A 27,414-nucleotide genomic window follows, 5' to 3' on the forward strand; every position below is an offset into this window, starting at 1 on the left:
GTACATCCTTGAGAAAGGAGGCTATAAAGTAGTAACATCTTTGCCCTCAAGCATTTGATTCCAGGCTTCCTATTCCAAAACAAGTGGGAAATAATTTCAATTACATCAAGAGAAAGGATGTAAAGCCTAAATCATACCATGATTTGTGGCTTGGCCTTACCATATTATTGCGTAATAGATGGCTGTGTGTGGACAGGCTTAAGATAATAGTTACTTAAAAAAAACCCCAGAACTATTTGGCAATGCTCCCAAACACCTTTTTTCAAGCAAGTAATCAAAAACTAGGAAAAAGGCTCCTTTCAAGTTGTAGGTCTATACCTAGGTCAAACAATCTTAGTTATTTATACTTTGATAGTTAACAAAGGCCAGTGGTAGTACATATGCATTAAAAAAATTTTTTTTTACACTTAAATTTCAATAAAAGCTACCAGCAAAATGAAAAGATAATTTGGTTAGAAACACTCCAAAGGAGTTTCATGATTCTGCATTAGCCCTGAAGTTCAAAGCCTCCTATACAAAGAGGCCAAAGTCTGAGTTTACAGCAACCTCTACTGGATATTCACAAGCTTCAAAATTCTAGTTTCTTATCCAGGCCTATCAGTTAGTTGTCCCTTCTGATTACAGAGGGAAGCTTGTGATCTCTCCAGTATGATCACTGAATCATAGATGAATCTTCCAGAAAAAGCATGAACCTCTTCCCAGAAAAATCCAGAACTTGTGGAGATAAGGGTACGGCAGGATTCCAAATGTATTACATTCAAATTACTGCTTATGGAAAGAAAAACCAAGGTCGTCAAAGAAAAGGCATGGACACCAGAAAAGGGCTAAGAGGTCTGGGAAAGATGACCAGGTTTCTACAAGACCAGGGATAATGGAAATAACATAGTCAGAGAGAGACCTAGGTTCTACTCTTGACTTTTTAATTTACTAACTGTGGGACCAGGGGTCTCAGTTTCTTCATGTAAAGAAAGAAGCTGGACTAGATTAGCTCTAAAGGAGCCATCTAGCCCTAAAATTCTTTTCATTTTGCCACACAGCCTAGAATCAGTGTCCTGGCCAGTGTTTTCTATAGCCAGCTTCAGAGTCTCAAGGCTGTGGAAGAGTACTCCCTTCACTAGGACTGTTAGGTTTTTGTTTTTGGTGAGCTGTCAGCTGTTTTAATTTCTTTTCAGGGGTTACTCATTCTCCTATGTGTTCCAGATGAATTGATAAAAACACAATACGAAGCCAAGGGGATGGATGCAAAGGGACTGCAAATGGAAGGTGAATCAGGCCTTAAGGCAGACTGAGACCAGGGGAAGCTCAGAAACCAGCAGACAGGAGCCAGGGGGTCAAAGGCAGGGCGGCCAATAGATACAAGTGATCATCAAGTCCCAGAGGTCTGGAGGCTGGGAGATACTGAGTGAATCAGGCTGCAGACCAAGTGAAAGAGGCAAAAAAGGAGAATGCATTGGAAGTTCTCATAAATCACTGGAAAAGAGGCAATGCAACCCTTCTATATGTTGTCTTCTCGAAACCTACTGTCAGATCAAGAAGTAATCACAGGGCCTATAGATCATCTACATTTGAGAAACATGTAATGTGTATGTAATGTGATCGCATGTAATGTGATCTTGCTGGAGTTAGGAAGAGAAGGTTAGAGGGAGTCTACCCCATGCTTTGACCCATGGGTGACCCCTAGAACATCCTGTCTTTCTGGCAGCCTAGACCGATGACAGTCTTCAGGGTCGGTGCTCAGGGAGATCCCTCTCCTAGGAGAGAAGAATTGGGGAAGGCAGGTAAGGCTAAGTCAAAGAAGTACAGGTGACCCTTGAACAACACAAGTTTGAACTGTGCGGCTCCACTTATAAGTGGATCTTTTTAAAGAAATACATACAATAGTACTACACAATCCACAGCTGGTTAAATCTGCAGATGCAGACCTGCTGATATGGAGGGCCTGGAGGGCCAGCTGCAAAGTTAGACATGAATTTTTGACCAAGGGGGTGAAGGGGGAGGGTGTACCCTTAACCCTCACTTTGTTCAAGGGTCAACTATAATTGTCTGGGACAGAACAGTAGATCTGAGTCCAGCAACATTAGCAAAGAGAAACTTCTTTTATCATCCTCTCCAGACTAGCTGGTCAAAAGGATCTCAGATAGGGACCCTAACCATATGTAGAAATTGTGGTCTATTGGGACACAATTTATTCAGATTTGCATACACTGTCCTCCCCACCAACCTGCAAGATCCAAAACAAAGGCTTAGTGGTGCAAAAAATTAATAAACAGAAACCTCAATTAAATAGAGTCAGGAGACCAGAAGGAGGAGCTCTCATGCCCTGTGATGACAGCAGAGCCCAACAGAAAAACAAAGACTCCTCTCTTCTTTCCTGGCAAGGACTCAGCCAATGAAAAGCCATGGACTTGATTTACCATAGCCTTACCTACTTCTTTCCCGCCTATAAAATTCTCCTTCCCTTGACGTGTGAGGACTTGCATACCATGGTTGTACACCTCAAATTTATATTCTCTGCTGATCCAAAATAAACCCATCTTTGCTGGAGAAATAACTGGCAGTCTATTAGTTTCAGGTCAACAGTGGTGAGGGACAGGAAATGAAAAAAACTCAGAGAGGGAAAGAGCCCAAAGTTGTATACCAAGACAGCAAGGCAGCTCCTTTCTTGCCCTCCCTGCCAAACTAATGGAAATGTGAGAAAAGAAAGGTTTTGTCCTCTAAAAACAAATTAGTCATTTCTCTTTGGGCTTGTAATTGAACACACAAACCTACCCAAGCACCACCAAACGAGTCCACAGGGCTGATTTTTACACTCCACAATAATCATAACATACTTGGAGCATATCATGTGAGGGTGATAATGTGAGCTGATTCCTGGAGCAACATTAGGAATATGGCAATCAGAGACTATCTTGTTTTCCAAACTCTGCTCCCAAAATGTAGAGTAAGTTTTTTTGGAAAGCAGCACTGTGCTTGTACTATACTCCAGGAGGCCACTAAAGTGCTCCAGAGTCACGAATTCACATGCCAACTACAGGAGGCAAACCTGCACTGAAATTATTACAGCCAAGTCTGGAATCTCATTGCCATGGGTCAGGCTCCCATGAGCTGAAAATGCAGTTAACTGCTGAATGGAAAACAGGAATCAAATGAATGAGCCTTACCTCAGATCCTGGGGACCTTGCTGAAATTATAAGGCAACTATTTTGAACTTAGGAAAAGAGATCAAGTTAGCCTGACTGTGTGGATCATATTTCAAAATCTAACTAGAAAACCAGATTTTTCTCCCCTGTAATTAGATTTATGTATTGCAAAGACACTAATCTTTTAGAGATACCTAGTTTGAGGTTTAGGGTTTTTTTTCTTTCCTTGTAAGACAGCATTTATAATTTCAACAAATGAGGGCTATCCACAAACACCTGAAAAATCAAAACTGCAGTGGCCAGCGTACTTTAGTGCTGGTTTCTTCCCTTCCTGCTTACATTGGTCAGGCTTCAATTCCTTATCATGTATTTGGGGCTGATAAGGTCTCCTTAAATTGACTGGAGATACTGTTACGATTAGTTTTCACAGAAAGTATACGTGAAAGCCCTCTGGAAACATAAAGCAGTATAGTAATCATCACCATCATTATTACTACAATTAGAAACCTCTACCTTAAGCATGAACATATGACACCATAAGTTGGTAGAAAGATAAACACAGTGGCAGAGGGAGGTCATCTTGGTTTATCTGAAAACTTTAATTCTAGCCTATAGGCAATCTGTTTTTTTTGATCTGCAAAAATTTCAAGAAGTGGTTTAGCGATTTTGAATTTTAAAAGCATGGGGAGAATTCTTAAAATAGATTATAAGCATAGCATTTAAACCTCAGATGTGATTACTAAACACCTGAAAATTTCTAATATCTTGGGGAAAAAAAATTCAAAGCCAATTATACTCAGGGTGGTGTAAAAAAAGGATAGTGAACTTTAAGTCATCCACTTTAACAGAAGCCAGGAGCGGCTAACAGCTCTGAAGCCTCAGTTGAGTCAATATTTCATTTATAGACATCAGCTACAAACAACTCCTGTCTAACCTTTGCCCAGGATAGCCTACACATGCTAACTGTCCTGATTATGGTTTCATTTTTCTGTCCTTATATATTTATAATATCCAAGGTAAAGTTTAATAAGCAATGATACGGACATAGGTGAGAAAGAGGATGGAGTAAAGGGCCTAGATAATTTACAAAGCACGTAGTCACCACCTGAACAAGTAAATGTAGGGGATGTTATAAAAATAAATAACAAAAAAAGTCACTTTAAGTTACTGGTTAACTTCCAACCCTCAAATTGATTCCTTTTTTTCTGGCCATGTAAAATGAATTTGCATCTACACTAAAGGACATGCAATTTTCAGTGCATGTTCTCCACAGTTTTGTTCCATATACATTAATAGTAAATATAATTAAACATCAACAATAATAAATATTTCCAACTAAACCCTTTGGACTGCCTAGAAGACTCAAAATTGATTTGCTTTTCTGACCTCCAAAGGGCAGAAAATTAGGGCTTCAGAATATGGTATTTTTGGTATCACACCACCCACTCAAGATATCACAGTAATAAAATCATCAGGTGTTAGAAGGGAAATGAAATGTATAGATCATGTATTACTATGCCTTCTCATTCACTCCACCCCTAAACACACATATCTTACAACAGAGTACAAATGTGGACAGTGAATCCTAGTAAGGTTAAATGGTCTGTCCTACTGAAAACTGCTAATTAGTGGCAGATCTGAGACTAGCACCCAGGTCCCCTAATTCCTACTTACTTCGCTCTTTATACCACCCTGGCACATGCTATGATACCTCCTTTTATATGAAGTAGGGTTTTCATTGTTTAAAACCAAAATATTTAGAATAGTATCATTTTAAGAAAAGAGTAACATTCTCTTAAATGCCTCTTTTAGATTCCTCTGATAGTTCATCAGTGCCTTACGTTTATTTTTAAAATACACAAGTGTGAATGTGTGTCAATTTGGGGATGTTAGGATTTAATGCTGAGAGCAGCACAACAATTCATATTTTGTTTTGCCAGCAAAGTGCAGAAATGATACTCCACAGAGGTTGTAAATGTGAAGTAACAAGCCAGAAAAGAGATGTACTGCTGGCATTTTCTATAAAAGCAAAACGACACAAAAGCAGACATGCAGCTCATGTGAACTGTGCCTACCAAACAACAGAAGTTCAGGTTTATAATGAACTCAAATTTGAATATTTTTCACAAATATCTTTAAAACATGAGTATTTTTTTTTATAAATGACTTAGGCCACATGTGCATTTTAATTTTTTTCTCCTTTTAACAAAGAAATGAGGGTACATTTGGAAATCAATAGAATGGACTTGTTCATCAAGTTCCCCATAAGTAAATCAAAGGGGTAATAAATCAAACGATGATCACTACGGTCCCTTCTAGTTTTCAGATGAAGTGACTCCTCATTAAGCACTACAAAAATGTTCAGCTCTTCTAAAATATCTAAATGGAAAAGAGAGCATCAGTGGGAAGAATGGAAGGATGGCTCCTTACCACCACGAAATCAACATTCACCTAAGGGTTCAATATTTAAGAAGAATTAAAGTCACAAATAAATACGACTGTGGGAAATTTTGAAATAAAATCTGTACCTATAACATCATACCAGCCAATATGGGACTTTTCTTTGGCTACAGTAAGCCTCGGGGACATTCCATTTGATCACAGTTAGAGGAAGTGGGAGGTGGGCTAGGAACGAAGTTCAGGTCAGGAACCATGTCTGCAGGGCACTCACGTCCAGCAAACCAGGAGAGCCCCATGCTGCCCTGACTCCCCATGAGCACCCGCCTGCAACGTGAGCCGCAATACTGAATAGTTTTCAGTTATGAAAACCTCTAATTTCTGGTTATTGTGGTTTAAAGCTTACAAATCCCCCTTTCACAAATTAAACTCCAAAGGACACACAGCCTGACCCTTAGTAGGATCAAAAATCTATCAGTTTTGATTTGAAAATTAAAAATAACCCAATTATGAACACTCAGGTCTAATGCCGTCGGTTAAACCTATATAAATTATGCCAGTTTAAACCTACAAAACTTATGCCATTTCCAGCACAGACTACCTGAAATGATACAATGAATGTTGCTTCTTTTACCTTCTGTAGGGTGAATGGCATCCAAGAAGAGTTGCTTGTTTGACCATTTATCCCCACTTCCTAAAAAAACAACAACAGAAAAGGAAAGTGAAACTCTACCCCTAGTATAGACATATACACTATAAAAATAAGACAATACACAAAACCACTTCAATAAAAAGCATTATCACACAAATGAAGCAGAATTTTACTTCAACTACTTAAGTCTCAAAACTGCATTTGCCAGCTAAAATAATTAGGCCATATAGGAAATGCATTAAAAGTAAACAAATTTGCCTTTTTAAAAATATGTTGTTGGATAATTTCTATGACCTTAATCAAGATAACCTGAAGATTGGTTAAAAGGTAAGGATAAAAGCTGACATTTTACCTAAAGAGTGATCTCTCTCCACTGGAAGCAGAGAATAAATATTAACATACAAAACAAAACTAAGAGGCTAAAGTGGAGGTGAAAATAAAACCCAAATTAAGCAAAAGGTTACACACAGGAACACAGAGGCACGTATGTCTACACATGGAAGACAGCTGCATTTAAAGCCTCATTCCAGAAACACGAAAGGCTCCACATCTGGCCATGCAAGTAGGATGCAAATGGGCATCAGGCTCATGGCAGTCACGACACTAACATGCAGGAGATGCTAGAGAAAAAGCCTGACTTCCAGGACACGTGGCTATACTGAACCAGATGGGATTTATCTTCTGTGTGAAAGAAGGATAGGAGTCTGACCTGTGAGAAGAGACAAATCTTCAGATGAGCCCTGAAGAGGTTCAAGGGCCTATCCAGATCGTAACAACGAGACAGATGCTCAGAGTAAAGGGAGGGTTGAGTGCGTATATTTCTAGCGCCCTCTGGAAATAACAGTTATGTGACTGAAGGAGGTGGGAAGAGTCTGACAAAGTATATAAATAGAAAAAAAGAAGATAGATAGGTTATGATGTAGGAGTGGAATCCTCCTGGACAAGAATCCTCAAGTGTCAGAGAAAGTATAGCAACTGTGGGACTTTCATACGCATACGAAACTGGTAAGATTTCAGGAGGCAGGAAAACGTGGTCCTGCTATGAAGGCTGCCAAACATGAAAAAAACAAGAATAGTCAAAGAAAATAAGTGGAGAAGAGCTCAAGAAGACTAAATTAGAAAATGCACCAAATACAAATAAAAAGAAGCAATTTCAGGATTCATATGGAACTCTGAAAATAGAGACAAACATGGGATTTCAGTAGGAATCCAAGTGAAGAAGATCTCTCTTTGCAATTAGCTGCAGAATCTAGAAACAATGAATGTGCCTGCGTCAGGAGCGGATGACATTGAAGCAAGCAAAGGGGAGGTAGAGGCAAAGGCGGTGCAGTGAAGCATCATTCAAAGATGAATTCACAATGGACGTGGCCAAGAAATCTTAATGGAGGATGGAAGGCACCAATACCTTTTTCCGGAACATTAGGCTTCTCCTTTTTGTGCTTATATTTGCTGACAATTTTGTGGAATAAGTTCTTTTTCTGAGACTGGAAAGGACCTACAGACAATATTAATATAAATATATTTAAAATTCACAATGTTTCATAAAAAAATACTGTGTTTCTAAACAATTACACCCTCCCCCAGCTTGTGGAATAAGCAAACTGATTCACAAGAAATGTCATCTTGCATCTTTTCTCATCTAACTCGTGCTTAGCGTCCTTCCCTAGACTTACTGAAAAACCAGTGAGATTTTCCTTAGAAATATATTGGACAGAAGTCTCCATTAGGGCTGGGACTCCCTCAGCAGAAACTGCAGATTTAGTGACTAGAGACAGACCACAACCAGTAACAGCAGAGTAGATGCAGTCTGTAATAAAGAAAAGGTTTTACTTTAGATTCCTAAATACCATGAAGGAAAGGATGGCACTGGCATTTCATCTCTCCTAAGAAACTGATTTTCACAAGGACAGCAGTTTGAGGACAACTTTTGGGTTGGCCCGACAGCTTTCTAGCCTATTCTGAGGATATTCTAGGAGGAAAAAAAGTGATTTAAAAATAGAAAAATATTTGCCAAAACTTTTTTTTGGAGGGTGGCGGGGGTAGGGGAGTGGGGAGAAGTCTCAGACTGTATCTTAGTTTTTTCACATAAAGAAAAGAGAATTGGGATTTTTCAGTCACCCATCAGAAAGGCCAGTAACAGCACTGACCTCCAAAAAGCAGGTTGCTTTCTACACTTGACTGATATTCCTATGTGAAACTGACATTTTCCATAACTTCTGTTTCCTCGTGTGTAAATGGGGATAATAATAGTGCCCAAGTCACAGGGCTGAAGGGAGAATTAAAAAATTAGAAGCTCTAGGGCTTCCCTGGTGGCACAGTGGTTGAGAGTCCGCCTGCCGACGCAGGGGACACGGGTTCGTGCCCCGGTCCGGGAGGATCCCACATGCCGCGGAGCGGCTGGGCCCGTGAGCCATGGCCGCTGAGTCTGCGCGTCCGGAGCCTGTGCTCCGCAATGGGAGAGGCCACAACAGTGAGAGGCACTTGTACCGCAAAAAAAAAAAAAAAAAATTAGAAACTCTGTAAGCTGCTCCTGCTGCCAGTGTCTGCATCCACATGCCCTGACTTCCTGCCAGAGGTAAACTATCTGTGCTCCTATCTAAAGTATACAATAAAATGGTTTTTATATTCACAAATATTTGCAGCCACCATCAATTTTAGAACATTTTTACCACCTCAAAAATAAATCCCATATTCTTTAGCTATCACCCCTCCCGACATCTGTATTCTCCCTATCCCAGACTGCCCTGGCTAGAACCTCCACTATAATGTTGGATAGAAATGGTGAGAGTGAACGTCCTTGTCTTTATTCCCTGTCTTAGGGGGAAAGCAACAAATCTTTCACCATTAAGCATAATGCTAGTTGTGAGGTTTCTTTTTTTTTTTTTTTGGTGTCTTTTATCAGGTTTAATAAGTTCCCTTTTATTTCTGAGTTTGTTGGACGTGAATCATGAAAAGGTGTTGCATTTTGTCAAATGCTTTTTCTACATTTTCTACGTCTATTGAGATGATCCTGTGGATTTTTCTTTGTTGTTGTTTTACTGATATGGTAAATTATATCAACTGATTTTTGGATGTTAAACCAACCCTGCATTCCTGGGGTAAAATACCAATTGGTCACGGTATATAATTCTTCTTATATCAATTCACTTTGTTAGTATTTTGTTAAGGATTTCTGTGTCCATATCTGTTAGAGATAGTGGTCTGCAATTTTTCTTTTTTGTGATGTTTGTCTAGTTTTGACATTAGTATAATACTGGCCTCATAGAATGATTTGGGAAGTGTTCCCTCCTCTTCCAATGTTATGGACAAGCTTATGAAAAACTGGTATTAATTCTTTAAGTGTTTGGAAGAATTCAGTGGTGAAGCCATCTGGGTCTGGTACTTTTTCGATTACTAAATTCAATCTTTACACTAGCTATAGGTCTATTCAGATTGTCTACTTCTCCTTAAGTCAGTTTAGGTAGTTTGTGTCCTTCTAGTAATTGTCTGTTTCATGTAGGTTATCTAATTTACCGGCATATAACTTTTCATAGTATTCCTTTATAGTCCTTTCCAGTTTTGTAAGGTCGGTAGTAATGGCCCCTATTTCATTTCTGATTCTAATGATTTGAGTCTTCTTTTTCCCTTGGTCAGTCTAGCTAAACATTTATCAAATTTGTTGTTCTTTTCAAAGAATTAGCTTTTGGTTTTAATGATTTTCTCTATTGTTTTCCTATTCTTTAATTTCATTTCATTAATCTCCTCTCTAATCTTTATTATTTCTTTTCTTCTACTTCCTTTAGGTTTAGTTTGTTCTTCTAACAGTGTCTCAAGACAGGTTATGTTATTGATTTGAGATCTTTCTTCTTCCTTAATACATGCATTTACACCTATAAATTCCCCTCTAAGCAATGCTCTGGCTGTATCCTACAAATTTTAGTATGCTGTGTTTTCATTTTACTCATCTCAAAGTATTTTCATATTTCCCTATTGATTTCTTCTTTGACTTTTTGGTTATTTAGAGTGTGTTGCTTAATTTCCACATATTTTTGAGTTTTCTAAATTTTTTCCTGCTGTTCATTTTTAATTTCATTCCGCTGTGGTCAGAAAACATAATTTGAATTATTTCAATCCTTTTAAATTTACTGGTTTGTTAAATGTCCCAGCATACTGTGTATTCTGGAGACTGTTCCATGTCCACCTGAGAAAAATGTATATGATGCTGTTGTTGGGTGGAGCATTCTATATATATCTGTTAGGTCTAGCTGTTGTAGAGTGTTCAAGTCTTCTCCTTCTTTGTTGATATTTGGCCTTCTTGTTCTATCAAAACTATTCTTTTTTCCATATCATTGCTCACCTTCTGATACATTATATACTTTTCTTATTGTTTAGGCTTGTTTATTCCTGGTGGTCCCACTAAAATGTAACCTCCCTGGCAGCAGGGTTCTTTGTTTTCATTCACAGATATATTCTACATGCCTAGAGCAGTGCTTAACACATGACTGATTCTCAACAATACTGTTGCATGCACAAATAAATAAAGCTCTTAAAACACTGATGGCATCAATAAAGAGCTCAAGAAATGACAGTTTTTGCTATGATTACTGATAACATAAAGGTGTATAAGTGTTTTTTGATGACTACACCAAGTCATCCTAAATAACCAATAGCAAATACTTCTGAATTGGGTGGTGGTGATCTGAAATGGAAACAGAAAACACTTCTTATTTGTTTTTTTGGGGGAGGTGGGGGGGGGAGTGAGCAAAAAGGGAAAGAAAATAAATTTAACAAATACAAAGAAAATATATCATGTATACAATCTACACTAATATTATACGTATTCCCTATAGTCCATTTGCAATTACTCATATGTATTTTATACAATCTAGGAAACTGCAGGCCAGTGCACATGAATGACAGACACATGGGTAATCACAGAAAACAGAAGAAGAAGAAAGCATAAAAACAATTCTGAGACTTCTCAGGACCATAAGGATTCTAGTGATTTACCCACAGGAAAATAATTTAATAATAATAAGCTATTGCCTCACAGGGAGAATGATTTCTGTGTTCATCACTGTGCATGAGGACAATGGGATAAGGAAGTGGTTCACAGAAGCAAACTGATTTGATGTATGGAATGGGTTAAGAAAGAAGAATAGAATACATATTTTCAGACCAAACCATACTCAGACAAATCTAAAAAGTATAATTTAAGGACAAAACTAAATATAGAGCTTGCCAATTTTAACATAAAAAAAGAACATCCAGGGTGGTTTAGTACATAGAAGAGCTCCTTGTAAACTTATATTTTTAAACCTCCTTGCTGCTAGCCATCCCCAAACTATAACTATAAAACAAATCTAAGCAAATGACAAGTTCAGATAAAAAAGAAAGTGACAAACTTGAAGGAGTAATAGATAAGATGTGATGGTATTCACTGAAAAGCAGTAGTTTTAGAGTCAAGAAGTGAACAATTTGATTCCTGCCTACCAGGAATTTTTCCATAGTTAATTATTCTATTAACATAGAAATATGTCCATGGAGGGAAAAGGTAGGAAGTCAAAAGCAGAGAAAAGAGTTTTAGAAGGAATCATTCAGAAAGCAAAGAACTGGCAACTGTCTTTCACTAAAACACCATCTCATGTTTCCATGCCATCTCATCTCATCTTCCTACCAAATTTCTTTAAAGACTGTATCAGCTTCCACTTCCTTATGACAAAATCACCTGTTGCTGGCATATAAACTAGCTTAGGACTCCACGTACATTTTGGGGCTGGATGACCTGTGTTTTGAAGGTATCAAACTCTTTGGCACCCCAACTTCACAGCTGGGTAGAAAATAGCAGAGACAAATCACAATCTGAGCGGGTAAGAAGGGTGCCATAGAGACATTAACAATAACTTTTCCAAAACATTAATGTTGTTCATGGTTTGCTGAAAAATGGACATGTTTTGGCTGAGAAGTGTAGTGACATAGGAGCCACTTCAGTATTAGCATGGTATGAAAACTTTTCAAGGTCAGCAAGTAAGGTGAATTAAGTGAACCTTGCTCTGGAGAACTATTATAGAAAACAAGTGTTCAGCATAACTAGAATGGTGGTGGCTTAATGTCCAGTTTCTATAGTTTCATGTTTTTAAGCTATAAAAAGGGAAAAAGGTTTATTCTAAGACTAGGCTGTCATTTCTGTAATGAACACATAAGTGATGAATGACCAGTGAAACAACAAATTCCTTTGCAATAATTTATAGCAGAGCTTCCCTGGTGGCCTAGTGGTTAAGAATCTGCCTGCCAATGCAGAGGACATGGGTTCGAGCTCTGATTTGGGAAGATTCCACATGCCGGGGAGCAACTAAGCCCGTGTGCCACAACTACGGAGCCTGTGCTCTAGAGCCCGTGCTCTGCAGCAAGAGAAGCCACCGCAATGAGAAGCCCGTGCACCGCAATGAAGAGTAGCTCCTGTTCACTGCAACTAGAGAAAGCCCATGCGCAGCAACAAAGACCCAACACAGTCAAAAATAAATAAATAAAATAAATAAATTTATTAAAAAAAATAATTTATACCAAAGTGCTCCCGGCTGCTTGGCATATGAATCTGTGGACTGGAGTAAGTTCAAGTAAACCAGCCACAATCAAGTTAGGATTCACTGAGGGGAAGGGGCCATCTTAGTGCGCTAGACATACATGCCTTGTTTAAAAAAAAAACTCAGGATTATACTAGGTATACCTTTTATACATGCAAATGTGCTGTCACCATGTTCAAGAAAATGTCTGGTGGCAGTGAAGACTCTCAGTTACATGGCGAAAAACAGAGTTCTGCCCAACCTGGAAGCTATCACTTCCTGATAGGAAAGGATGGCCTGGCTTTCATCACATTTCAGCTCTTGAGCACAGAAAGTATCTTCAGGTTGGCTCAAACCCAAACAGGGGTTCCTGTCCTCAGTCTTTCATTTTGTAAACCTGCTTCTTTTATTCCACTGTGATTTTTAAAAATCTCAAATCCTTAACCATTTGAAATTTCAATCTTGCAGTGTAAGTGTGAATTGGAAAAAAAAATGAGAACGACCAACAGTATGTTTGTTAATGGGCAAAAAACAATGTGAAAAGATAAAGAAATAAGGGAGGAGAAATTAAGTCAAGGGTCAAGCTCAGGCATAATTTAAACACTCTAAATTGAACTCAATTAACTTTTTCTCCATGACCCTACTTTGCTTGAAAATTACTATTTTACAGAGCAGTCCGACTTCTGAAACTTTTGTAAAAAGTGCTTCATACATTAAGAGTAAATACACACTTAAAATAATGTGTCAAAACAAACCTCTTAAGAAGTTACAATTAAATTTAGATTTATAATTCAAAGCTTTCATTTGAATATATATAAGTAACTGTGGGAGAGAAACCAGAAAACACTGTAGGAATGGGCTGCTTCAGCTGACCTGCATTGTGAGTTAGATGGATTCTAATTTCCTGGATAATTTGTTCTTAGAAGCAAAGGAATATTTGTTCAATATTCCTAAATCATCTATATACTAAGCCTACTATAATGTAGTCTGAGTCTCCTTGGAGGAAGGTGACAATTATTTTCATCCCTTTTTATTGTAAAGTTTCTGACAAGACCTATTACATAGACACAAGGGACAGGGCAGAGATAGTGGAGAGGACGATGGAAAAGGGGAAGACTACTTAGAAATACAGATATAAATAAGAAGACCACTGGAAAAACAGAATTGTTAAGCCCAAGCAGGTGCTATGATTTTGAGATATGTAACTATATAAATCATTTTCCTCTAGAAATTACATTTCATAAAAATTCTATACATATAACCTGGAGGAGCTAAAAAAGTACCTAGTATAAGGCAGGGAAAAATTGTAACAAGTGTTGAATAACAAATATAGGAGAAAATAAAATACAGACAAATGGCAAACTGTGGGAGAAAAAATGGGGTTTCCTATGAATACTTGCTCCTTTACTAAAGAACTAATGATCTCACTCACAATGTTTGCTTTGAACGATTCATTATGTAAAGATGCAAAGGGTCTAGACTCCAAGAAAACAATCTCCTCTATCCTCTAAAGATCAGGCAATTACAGCACAGCTGGTATGATAATTTCATTAATAACTTGTAGGATAGTACACTGGCACTGCTAATGCCAAATTACAATCAGCCACAAATACTATTTCTTTAGTTTGCTAAATAGAGAATATATTATTTAATTTCTGCTTTATTTTAATCACATTTTGCTCCACAAGTCGGAATGCAGAGCAAAATCTAAAGCCTTGACAGACCTCCTACCTATGTAATTATTGATATCCTGTATAAGAACCAGGGACTTTGTGGCTTGAGAGGCATAATGGAAGAGTTAAGGTGATACTGTATAAAGTATAATCCAAAACTCCAAAAAGCTATTTCATAGCAAAAGAAATACTGTTAATCTCAGCTGGCAGAGGAAAAACATATAACAGACAACCAAGACCCAAGAGCAGGTCTCGTGAAAATACATTCTAACTTCAGGGTTTTATAGCTTTACAAAGATAAATCTACTGTTACTGTCCCTGAAGGATAATTTGGCCAACTTCAGAGCTCTAAAATGAATGTCTCCAACTGCAAGGAGTGGAGGAAGAGAATACATCCTGTACAGCAATCAGTTAAGTTCCATTTTATTAGCTTGTCAGGTATTTATCAGCAACTTTAAATCCAAGAATTATGGGGCTGATGATACCTGGCATCTTTGGGCTCATGGACTACTTTACCTATTCCTAAATATCTCTAGGGCACAAGGACTGTCATTTCATTTGGCAATCTATTACAGTGCTCAGCTACCTACCTGTCAACAAGCTGCTTTATTTCTTTCCTATGTATCTTGGGAGATCTCAGAACAACCCTATTTTATTTTCCCAGATGAGCAGACTTGGTGATGCAACGTTTCTTTTTTAGTTCTTTATTCACTAGACTTGTTTTTATTAACCACAGCGGAAAGCCAAGCTAAATCTAAAATCACTTTTACATTCTTCCCTGCTTTTAATCATGAAGGGAGAATATTTTTCAACCTTTCAGATTCATCCTGAGATACAGGTCTCCTCAGTTGTTTCAATTCCAGTGTACAATGGGGGTTTTAGGTCTTGAGGGAAAAAGGTTTACGTTTCTTCAGACATAATTTTTCCCTATATATATATACCTTATATACTTCCCCAAATCTATGAAATTATATATCCTCATTAACATTTATCTTTGATCATTATCCATGATTGCTAGATTTGGGCAAGATTTATGTAAAGATATATGTCATCATCTATCCATCTATCCAACTAAAAAACACACACACAAAAGAATTAATCTGATTTGCCATAAAGCAAGCAACAGGTAGCCTCTTTTACAGGGTAATTATGAGAAATCTACCAAATCCTGCTCAGAATTCGATCCTGGAAGTAACAAAACCTTGGCCACACTAGTTCTTCATCTCTCCATTCACTACCCTTACAGGAGAGCTACCAAAAGAAGTCTTTCACATCTGTATGGAAAACTAGAGGTATATTTGCCCATCAACCTTTAGACCTAAAGTAAAATCAGAAGACGAGTTTCTCACTGGGAGCAATACTGTCATTTAGGGTAGGACAATTCTTCATTGTACTTGAATGTCCTGGGTGGGTTTGGATGTTTAGAACCCCAGCCCCTGCACCACAAATGTAATAAATGGTGGTCCCAGGTGTTGAGACCACTGAAAAGGCACCCCCCACTCTTTAAAACCCCTCTAAGGGGCTTCCCTGGTGGCGCAGTGGTTGAGAGTCCGCCTGCCGATGCAGGGGACACGGGTTCGTGCCCTGGTCCGGGAAGCTCCCACATGCCGCGGAGCAGCTGGGCCCGTGAGCCATGGCCGCTGAGCCTGCGCGTCCGGAGCCTGTGCTCCGCAACGGGAGAGGCCACAACAGTGAGAGGCCCGCGTACCGCAAAAATAAATAAATAAATAAAACCCCTCTAGGAACTACAGTGTTGCCCCTAATGAGTGCTGAGATCCACCCAAGTCAAACTGATAATTTAAAAAGCTTCCTTGATATACACAGAGGAGAATCTGATATTCTTGAAAACACAGCATTTTTCTAAATTTAACGAAACCAATAAAAATTATATTGCCAGAGTATTACAGGGAGTTTTATTTTCATTTGATTCACACTGCCAGTAAAGAATAGAGTCTCCCTATTAGGTGAATGGAAGGATTTCACTACCCCAGAGTCCAACCTGTTGCAGACAGACAGGGAACAGAAGAATTAGGCTCAGCCAGCAGTTTCTGCTCAAGAGAAGCTCAACATTCCCAATCTGAATTCTGGAGAGCAGGAGGTCGAAGACCATGTATAACACTTTCAAAAGAGCTACACACTTATGGGCAAATGTATAGGCTGAGATGCCAAAGGACAAAGGCTGAAGAGACTTAGGAAGGAAAGAAGAGAGAGAGAAGTAAGGCAGGAACCAAGATAATCTTGGAAAGCAACCTGAAATTCCAACTCGCTGCTTCAACTGTAAACCCAGTTACGTTATCTAAAGGGAGCTGCAAACGCTGAGAAGAGGCTTCAGTTAGATTCTGACCACACTGCAGGAAAGTACAGCACACATCTAACCTTTGCTGGTTTTAGTCGGTTCTGAGGACATATTTCCAGTCTTCTTCTTTTTTCTTGGGACAGGTACACATTTCCGGTCAAATGTAACAGGACTATACTGAGGGAGGCTGTTGAATTTCTTTTCAAATTCTTCATCCAGCTTTGCTGAGCTAATAAAAGAGGGGAGGGGATAGAATCAATCAGCACATGATGTAAATATTTAAACAGAAAATGATCTAAGATATATTTAAAGATATTCCATTTGAAAATGGGGTCCCTAAGAATTAGGGCATTATTAATAAATTCTGTGCAAGGACAAAAAACATCTTTTCAGAAATGCTTGAGATTTACCAACACAATTTTCTTCATAAACTCATACAACAGGTTATTACCTTAGAAAAGTAGAAACATTATATAAAAATAGCAGAATATTTTTTAAAGTGGAGAATTTGCTGTTCTTTCCATTGGCGTGGGAATTTTTCATTAAGTTCAATACAAAGCATATTCCATCCAGACAAGTTTCTCATTCTAAAGATTCTCGTGTGTGTGTGTGTGTGTGTGTGTGTGTGTGTGTGTGTATGCAAGCTTACTGACAGTATGGTATATTGGTAATTTTGTAAGCTTAATTTAAAAAAATTATTGACTAGTACGTGATTAAAATATACACACACAAAGAAAATGCAAACAAATATTCTGAATATTAGAAAAAAATTCTGGGCAGTTGACCAGGATGAGGACAAGATACTCAGTGAAAAAAGTAAAGCCAATTTTCAAAGAACACAACTGGCAGAGAGGCAACATTGCCTTAACGCAAACCACAAATGACTTCATAAATGCCACCAGCAAGCCACCAGCAAAGTTGGGAAATCCTTGGGTTGCTTTTGACTGTCTGTAAGTCCCCCTCACAGCAATGGCAGTATGCCTGCTGGATCCTAGGCTAGCTGCTGGCTTTCATTTATAGTGAGACTTATTAGCTAAGATGCAACCCAAACAGATGGGAGAAGCTGCAGAACTGCTGTGCTTGGTAGATGGAAAATGGAAAGCGTACTGAGAAGAGAGCAGCTTTGAGTACCAACTTACAAGAAGTTAACGTGTTAGGCTGCTACCTGAGGGATGTCCTTGAGGTGTGTCCACTTAAGACTATTCTCAGTTTTGGAGAAATGTACAGGAATTGGGAGCAGAGATAAGACAGTCAGATGACCATCAGAATGGCCAACTGAAAAAGGCCACTACTAAGTTCTAACAAAGCAGTGAAGGGTGGTGGGTGGGAGTGATGTTCCTCCCTTAATAAAACTGTCTTTTCTCATTTCAGTTAATAAATATTTATACTAATGGAAAATCAGATACTATCTGATACTAATCAGATGCTGTCAGAAAGCTATCTATAAGTCGTAAATTTTTCAGATACTCTGGATAACCAAAAGAAAAATACGAAAATGCAAGCTGTAACTCCTTAGGTCCTTTCTTTTTTCAACTAGAATAATTACCTATGTTTTTCGTGGAGAAGTCTATAAAAGTAGAACTGCCAATACTGAGTGAATTTTCCTTGGCTATAGTTAACTAAACAGGGAGCACACTTTCTGCAATAAAAAGGTTTAAAATGCTCATTTAGAAATCTCAGAGAAGACTGACAGGATCTGGCATTTTTCACTGCTCATGAACTATGGTGGCATGTTCCAAACAAAGCAAACCCAGATAGTCTGATTCTGATAGGCCAATTTGTATAGAAGGGAGAAGAGGAAAGATCAGAGTTTTATCACCGATTTAGCCTGCAGAAAACCACACTCCCAGTTAAATACATGTGGCTTCCTTAGAAATGATTAAAACAAAAAAAAAATACCCCACATCCCAATCTCTTTTCAGGAACAGATTTTCAAAAGATTGTTTCACTTTTCTTCTTCCTCAAAGAAGACTGGTAAAAATCTCTCTCTCATAGCTTCAGCAGTTTTGAATGGAAGCACCAGAGAACTTTCTGCTGGGGAGCCTTCATGCTGGCTTAATTCCCCTGGCCTTCATATTGTTTGCAACAAGACCTGCTTCCTTCTCAGTTTGCAGACCCACAGGGCACTGGTAGTTCCAGGAGATATAGCGCACTGGTCCTGATGCTCAATTGTCACTTTTTAAGAAAATCATGCAAATACTTTTGTATTTGACAATGACAAATGTGAGGATTTTCATGTCATTCTTTAAGCATAATGTCAGCAAAACTAATTTGAACTACTTTGGACTTTTAAAAACGTTAGAAACAAAATATATAAAATTATAAATATATCATCTCGATATATATAATATTGAGGAATCATCATCACAAGAAATAATTTCCACCCTCCCACTGTATGATGAGGGCCTTAAGATTAACCAGACCTTAAAGCACTGTAACGTCCAGTTGAAAAAGTACACTATCCCACAAAAAGAAATGCAAATATTTATGGATAAACCAAGTATAATACTCCCAAATGCATAAAATTTGCATGCCTCTAACATACTTATGAAAAAATATGGAAAATATATTAAAATGTACTTATTTCTAGTCAATGTATTCTTTTCAAATTGGGCTAATGAGAAATCTCAAAGGAATTTTAAAGCAGTACAACTGAATATACAGATGATTTCTTCACCAATATAAAGTAGTGAATCTCCTAACAAAATGCTTTCTGTTAAGATTGGTATTAGGAGTCTGTTTTATATAATAAAAAATGAAATAATTCTTTTTTTTTTAGAGTTTTATTAATTAATTAATTTATTTTTGCTGTGTTGGGTCTTCGTTTCTGTGCGAGGGCTATCTCTTGTTGTGGCAAGCGGGGGCCACTCTTCATCGCGGTGCGTGGGCCTCTCACTATCGTGGCTTCTCTTGTTGCAGAGCACAGGCTCCAGAAGCGCAGGCTCAGTAGTTGTGGCTCACGGGCCTAGCTGCTCTGTGGCATGTGGGATCCTCCCAGACCAGGGCTCGAACCCATGCCCCCTGCACTGCGCCACCAGGGAAGCCCTTTTTTTAACTTTTTATTTATTTTTATTTATTTTTGTGGTACGCGGGCCTCTCACTGTTGTGGCCTCTCCCGTTGCAGAACACAGGCTCCAGACGTGCAGGGTCAGTGGCCATGGCTCACGGGCCCAGCCGCTCCGCGGCATGTGGGATCTTCCCAAATCGGGGCACGAACCCGTGTCCCCTGCATTGGCAGGTGGACTCTCAACCACTGCGCCACCAGGGAAGCCCATAAAAAATGAAATAATTCTTAATGATTTTATCTTGATGTATGCTCTTTCTTGATACTGCATTTTAATACATAATTAATTGCTGAATATTCTCTGTATCAAGAGAATACTTAATCTAATATTTTAATCTCAGAGCATTAGAACATAGCTTACACAAAACAAAGTCAGAGGTAGAAACATAATTTTATCTACATTTTCAGCTGTCATTATTTTATAAACATGTACATAACCTTCAGAAATATTAAATGAAGTACATACAGTATGTAAAATGAGCAAAGTATAAACATACGTATATAATATCCATCATAAATTTCAGATGAGAAATGCATCCTGGAGATGTATTGTAAATGTAAAACATATATAATGTAACGCCACTAATACAAGATGGACCTCCGTTCAAACTCAGGCCTAAGTCTAAAATCTACACATTTTGTACTATACTTAAAACATGAATGACACTATCACTCACACAACCATGCTAACAGCAGGAATCATGCGATACACTTGATTTGTGTTCCTTCATGTGCTTACTAAGACGGCAGGAGGTGCTGACTGGATACTCCAAGAACAAGCAGTTAGTGATCTGTTTACCTTGAAAATACCACCACATTTGGGGTCTGTGCTGTGTGTCTGACTGTGCTCACAGACACTTACCCAAGGAGAGAGTCTTCCTTTGGCTTTGTCTTCTTGAACTTCTTGCTTCCACTGGTCCCACTCTGGTTAAATGTCCAGCTTTCTTCATTCCAACACCCTTCGTGATCAGAGGAGTTTCCTTTTCCTGAGCTTCGTTTCCCTAAGGAAATTCAAAAGAAAGAGTGTGCTTGGTATATTGGGATGGAAGGGAAATCATCTTAGTTGCTTCACAAGTGATCTCTTGACCCCTTAGGTATCATTTGCATGATGCCATTTGTAACTATTTCAGATTCCTCAGAGTGATTCCTGATGGACCACCTTTAATAACAGAACATGCAAAAAAGTAACTTACAGACTCTGAGATCCACAATCTCATCATAGCAGGTGCTACATGACTCATGAGACAGACTAACTATCAATACTACTAATTTTTCCATTAGATAATCAGCCTGAGGTGTGGGAGCCCTTTTCTGGTATGCACTATTAATTCTAATTTCCCCAAGACTTACTGGAATGACATCCCTGGAGAACTATGTACTCTCAAGGATCTTCATTCAGGACTTGTTAGACCTATTTTCACACATCTCTATAGTTGGAATTTAGCTTGGCAACAGGTAGTCCCCTAGCCAGATACTATATTTTAAAATAGATGAATTTATATGAAACACTCTATGGAATAAAGGTATATATATTAACTGGTTTCTGGATACTGTTATGTTTCAAAGAGCTCTTCACTTCAACTACAGTTTTGATTACCTCGTGGGGAGGGCCAGATAAGTTATTTGCTTCTAGAGTCTACAGGTCAAGATTCTGTCAAACATATCTGCTTGTTTCAGAAAATTATTACCATCAATTTTAAAAACCAGACTTAAGAGCTCTACACATGCAATACTGATCCTTCAAAACAAAAAGCCAGCCAACACCAGTAAAAAAAAAGGTTGGAGTAACTTTGAACACTTATATTCTGAGAACCACGTACAAAGTGAATAGAAACTCCCCTTAATGGTGCTAAAAACATATAGGTAAAATGACAAATGTATATAATCGAAAAACTGTAAAGAATTGTACAAATGTAAAATATTATTTTGATACTATACTGTTCTTCACTGTGGTTCTTTTCAATACGTTTAAAGGAGAAATTCTGCTAGGTTTCCATGTTCTTTTCAGATTTAGGGACGTCACTTACCTCTGTCAACATTAGCTCGCAGAGAGGTGAGCATACCCTCAGACACCAGGGTTTTATAAAGAGCACCTTTGCAAGACCTCTCGGATTTCCGGGAGCCACAAGTCTCTATTTTTCTGTGACAGTCACTGTCCTCAGGCTTGGCCTGTCCCGATAGGCTGGGTGGTAATGCATCCTCCGTAGGGGTCAATGGTTCTGCTTTTATACCCTCTGGCACCTCACCAGAAATGTTCTTGCTGGCAGAAATACTGATAAAATCTTGAGGTCTTGACTCTTTGGTGGTGTCTGAGGATTTCTCCTTTGACATTTTCTTCTCTCTTGATTTCACTTTCTTCTTTGGTGGCTTGGCATCCAAAATGCTTCCCTTGCCACTTGAGGACGTGCGGACCTTCTTGCGAGGGGTTTCTCCAAGCTTCTCGATGCCCCAGTCTCCCTTTGCAACAGCTTCAATGGTGTACATGACACTCTCGATATCAGATTCCGAGGACTGCCTCTTTTTGCAAGTCTTCTTGGGTGTGGATTTATCATTTCCATGTCGATCCATTTTGTTTTTCTTCTTTTTCTTTTTTAGCTTTTCTGGTTTGCTTAATGCTGTGGGATCCTCAATGATCATAATTCCATGAGGATGGCACATGTGATCCTTTCTACTGGGAACATCGCTTATTATGATCTTGCTACTGGCAGAGTAAGAAAAATCAGGGAAGTGACTACACTTTTGATCTTCCTCTAATTCTTCCTTTTTAATTTCTTTGGGAGCTTCCATTTTTATACCCATTATATCATCCATTCGCAGCTCCTCAAAATTTCTTAATTCCTTAGAATCTCTTACATTTTCCTTAGCTGATTTTTCAAATTCTGCTTCTTTCTGTAACCTGGCTTCATCTATTTTCTCCATTTTTATTTCTCTTTCTTCCTTGCCCTTCTCCAATTCTTTAATTCTTCCGCCATCTGATTCTTTTGCTTTTATTAGCTTTGATTCTTCCATTTTCACCCCCTCTGATGCCAGGCACATCTAAACAGTTAAACATGAGAGAACAAACAAAATACATTATTCTATACTTGAAACTAGCTTAAACTTTTAAATTACATTCTTTTAAAAAATAATCAAAACAAACTTCAAACTTTACAAGTCCACTTCTGCCAAAGTAACTTAAATTATTCAAATTAATAAAAGGCTTTGTAATATATTCATTCAACTCTAGAGGAGTATATACTCAAATTCTCACTTTCCAGCTTCTCATGAAGGTTTCCTCTGAAAACAAGATTTGGTAAAAGAAGGATGGGATCTAGAACTGAAAGACCTGAGTTTGAGTCTTAATTTTGCTACTTGCTAACTCTGCACCTAGGATGAGTCATTTCAGTCCTCATTCCTCTGTTGTCTTTGTAAAATAAAACTGATAATTGTTGTCTCAGAGGATCCTGTGAGGTCTAAGTGAGATGATGCACATATGGCAGTACTTAGTAAATAATCCCCAAACTCTATTCAGATATTTACCTTTTCTTTTTCCTTGGGGAAATGAGAGAAATAGCAACAATTTCTATCTACCTGCTTAAAATTAGAAATGATAAGATGATTCACTAAAGATCTACAGAAGGTTCTGGTTAATGAACAAAACATTATAGGTCCACAAATGCCAAAAGATAACCTGAAAGATCACAAAAGCTCTGAAAAATAAGTGGGGGGTGGTTGTTTTTTTTTTAAATCCATTTGATGGCAAACTTGATCTGATCCAAACTTACCTGGCTGCAAATTCTGACCAGAACTTTTATCTGACTTAATGTGACTATTCATGTTTTTGCTATTAAGTCTCCATGAATTTGAATATATATTAGGGGAATTAATGGCATACTGTAAGATACACACACTGCATCATTTTCCCTAAAATCTGAAAAATTTTGAGCCCCCAAACACATCTGCAAGCAATTCGGTTAAGTTTTTAAACTCCCCAAATTTCACATATAGGACATTAAAGGAGAAACTCGCCATCTTCCTCTCCAGCAACTATGTACCTTGAAACTGCAATCTAAAAGCTATTTTCTAAAAGAGGAAATTACAGCTCATTGTAAAATTCATTTTCAGTACCTGGCTTTTCATTCAAAAACACTCCCCGTAAGGCTCCCCGGTGCTAGGCTCAGTGGGGGACACTAAAGGTGCAAAGATCAAAAAGGTCTGTCCCATGATTCCTGACAGCTTCCACCCCAGCCCACCAGCCCCTCGGAGGGATTCATCACGAGTCACTACAAGGCTGATGAAGCCAACGGCAGCAGAGGAATTCTTAACCATTACTCATTTTATCTACTCTGCACTGTCAATTTAGAGGAAAAAAGATTATTAGGGCTTGCTGAACCCCCCTAATCAAGTACATGAGTAGGAAACTGATCTGTTTTAAAAGAAAAATAACCATTTTATGGAATGGCAAGTTGTCAGAGATTGTTAACAGCTATAAAATTCATTTTTTAAATGGATAATACATTGAATTAAACATCAGATACTATTTTACCTCATTTTTTCCCTTAGTACTTTCAGTATATCTCAAATCCTTCCATGAGAATTATGTTATGATTAGTAAGTCTCGCAAGAAGCTGGAGAAGGGGCGGGAGGAGGCAGACAGTGCAAGGTTTTTTTTAAAAAATGAACATGACAAGAGTACCCAGCCCTTCAGGATCATTCAGAGGGAAGATGTGTAATATCATGAATTCACAACAGAGCTGCCTTTTTCAGGAAATCATGTAAGTTAACTTTTAGACCTCAGCAAGCAGTTATGAAGACTGAGAACTTCCTTTTATTAAACCTAACCAGAAAGAAGATCAAAGCAAAACGTTAAATTAATTCTGAAACACTGGGATACATATCATCTTCCCTGCATGCTTTATTCTCAGGGGAGATTTGCTGTTTTTGTATCAATTTTGGAATAATTTTTATTTTCCTTTCTCAATTATCCTAGTCCTTCATGAATCTAACTATCCCATGTGGGGAGAGAGACTATGCTAGAAGAAGGCTAGAAAGGCATCCTCAAGGTGAATTTTATAGTTTTCAATCACTATCACTCTGGTGGCCTTTAATAAGTCACTTTAGGGACCTTTGCCACACAAGCACTGATTTTGCCAACGGTTTGCATTTGCACAGGTTCATCTTAGCAAACCCAATAACACTTTGAAAACTCTATTCTCAGCTTCAATGTATTTCAAAACAATTCTCCTCATCACCCCTGACAGGATTCTACAGCTAGGAATGAAATGGAACAAATGCAGACATTCTCTCTGGGGACATATTCTGGGACACAGCATAATATTTCTTGGGAAGGTAATTACCCCGAACACTAGTCATGCTTTACTTCCTTGTCTCAGGCTCTTAAAGTTTTTTCATAAATAGAGCATGTTAATTCTAAATTATAAGAAAAACAATTACATGGCTGGAAGTTAAGCTATAAAAATAAAACTAATAACTACAATTCTCACTAACCAAACCCCCAAATAAACACAAATCAAACTCTCAGAGTTGGTGTCACTCTAGACTTACCTAATTATCTTATCTAATGTTATCTAATTTAACATTCTTCCTAATGTAGCAAGTCATTTTATTATAAAAGTCCTGAGAGTTATACAACTTTTTGCACAAAGACAGTGACCATATTAGAGGGCAATGCTGTTTGAAATTTTTAAAATATTGAGCAAAAATCTATAAATCCTACCAGTCCTGGTTGTTCCCTGAAGTCACTTAAATTAATCCACTCCTTCTCTCATGTGACAGACTTTTAAATCCTAGAAGATAGACTTTATGTTCCCGTGAGTCTCTTCCCCTGGAACAACTGCTCATTATATGTAAAGGCTTCCCAACCTTTCAAAAGTTGGGTCCCTCTTATCCAGATGCAGTATGGTTGTCCTGAAGTGAGAATGGACTTTATTGAAATAAGCTGGGTTTCTGTGCAAGCACCATACTTGCTTGCCTAAGGCCACACAGTGAGCTAGGCAGGTAGCTTATACCTGAACCCACATGAGGATATAAAGGCTGAGAAATCGTTAACAGTACATCATCCTCCGCTGGGTTGTTGCCAGGCAAAAGTAAACAAATGTGTGCAAATAAAACTCATAAATGACATAAAGCTTATAAGGGCTGGAAAACAATGATGTTTCAATTTAGCAGTATTTTAGATTAAGTTCCTAGCCTTTCTGTAATACTCTAGATGAAAAGTGGAGCTATTTGTCAGTTGATAAGGACACTAATCTTCTAATGAGAACCAAAGATGAACTTGCCCCACTGTTTTTATTTTTAATTCATTTTTACTGGAGTATAGTTGCTTTACAATGTTGGGTTAGTTTCTGCTGTACAGCAAAGTGAATCAGCTATACATATACATATATCCTCTCTTTTTTGGATTCCTTCCCATTTAAGTCACCCCAGAGCATTGAGTAGAGTTCCCCGTGCTATACAGTAGGTTCTCATTAGTTACCTATTTTATACATAGTAGTGTATATATGTCAATCCCAGTCTCCCAATTCATCCCACCTCCCCTCCTCCTTGGTATCCATACATTTGTTCTCTATGTCTGTGTCTCTATTTCTGCTTTGCAAATAAGATCATCTATACCATTTTTCTAGATTCCACATATATGCGTTAATATATGATATCCCACCTGTTTTTAAAAAAACAGGTCAAAACTTCTGGCTTGTATTGGGCTTGTGGTCAATTAAAATCCTGGATTACCCACATACTATACTGGGAAGCTTGGTCTCTCCCATTCTGTATCTTTATACTTTTTGTAACTAGATGCAAGAGTTTCCATTTTTCCTTACAAAGTATATCTTTTCAAAATTTGAGTTAAATTACCTTCCAGCTTTGTGTTATAGACACATTTGATAAAGTTGCTTTTTACGTCTTTGTCTAAATCTTTGGTAATAAAGTTGAGTAGGTCATGGCCAAGGACAGAGCGTTCTGGCAAACCTCTAGAGCCCTTTCATCAGGTTGATTTGAACATTAATAAGCTCCAGCAATCTAAGAATGTTTAATAATCCAGTCTAAACTCCCCCTATTTTGTTTACAAGGACATCATAAGATGTCTGTCAGAAGTTTTGCTGAAATCTGGGTACAGTATGCCATTAGCATTCTCATAGCCTATTTTATAAGCATACAAAATAAAAAATGAGGATGGCTTGTGCACCAGTCAGGGTGTAACTATGCAAACAGAAACAACTTAAAGCATATCTAGCCAAGGGAATTTAATGCAGGGAATAAATTAATTACACAAGGATACCAGAACAGGAGGTCGTGAGGTAACCCAGGGATTAGCAACAGCAGGAAGGCACAGTAGGGACAAATGGCGGAAGGAGCGTTACGAAGCCCAGGGGCTAGGTCCCTGGTGGAAGATAGACCTGTGGTGGGCCAATCTGGAGGGAGCTGGATACATGGACGAGATGATGCCTTTGCTTACTCCCACCCCCTCCTCACCCCTTCCTTACACATCCCAGCCTCTCTCGTCCTCCCATCCCCTAATCTTCTGCCAGTGTCTCCCACTGGCTGAACCCAGCTAGAAATCAGGGGACACAGGAACCCAGGAAAGGCAGTCTGTAGCCACCTGGGATATAAGCCAGCATACAGGGTACAGGGATTCTGGGGAAGCACATTAGA

At 38.3% G+C, this 27,414-nt stretch overlaps 1 protein-coding gene across 13 annotated transcripts in view; it reads right to left on the bottom strand.

The window, feature by feature from the left end:
- BBX (BBX high mobility group box domain containing) overlaps window positions 1–27,414 on the bottom strand; it is a 281,580-nt gene that overhangs the window by 15,465 nt on the left and 238,701 nt on the right. For 12 of the 13 annotated variants that reach the window (XM_079921626.1, XM_079921624.1, XM_079921628.1 and 9 more), the window contains 5 exons: window positions 21,792–22,800; window positions 20,627–20,765; window positions 16,781–16,929; window positions 7,595–7,684; window positions 6,172–6,231 (listed from right to left, as the gene is read on the bottom strand). In XM_079921626.1, the coding sequence (XP_079777752.1) occupies window positions 6,172–6,231; window positions 7,595–7,684; window positions 16,781–16,929; window positions 20,627–20,765; window positions 21,792–22,800 (1,447 nt within the window). The remainder of the gene's footprint in view (window positions 1–6,171; window positions 6,232–7,594; window positions 7,685–16,780; window positions 16,930–20,626; window positions 20,766–21,791; window positions 22,801–27,414) is intronic. The other variant, XM_079921627.1, reaches the window with a different exon arrangement.

The sequence above is a fragment of the Stenella coeruleoalba genome (assembly GCF_951394435.1).
Source record: "Stenella coeruleoalba genome assembly, chromosome: 5".
Lineage (NCBI taxonomy): Eukaryota > Metazoa > Chordata > Mammalia > Artiodactyla > Delphinidae > Stenella > Stenella coeruleoalba.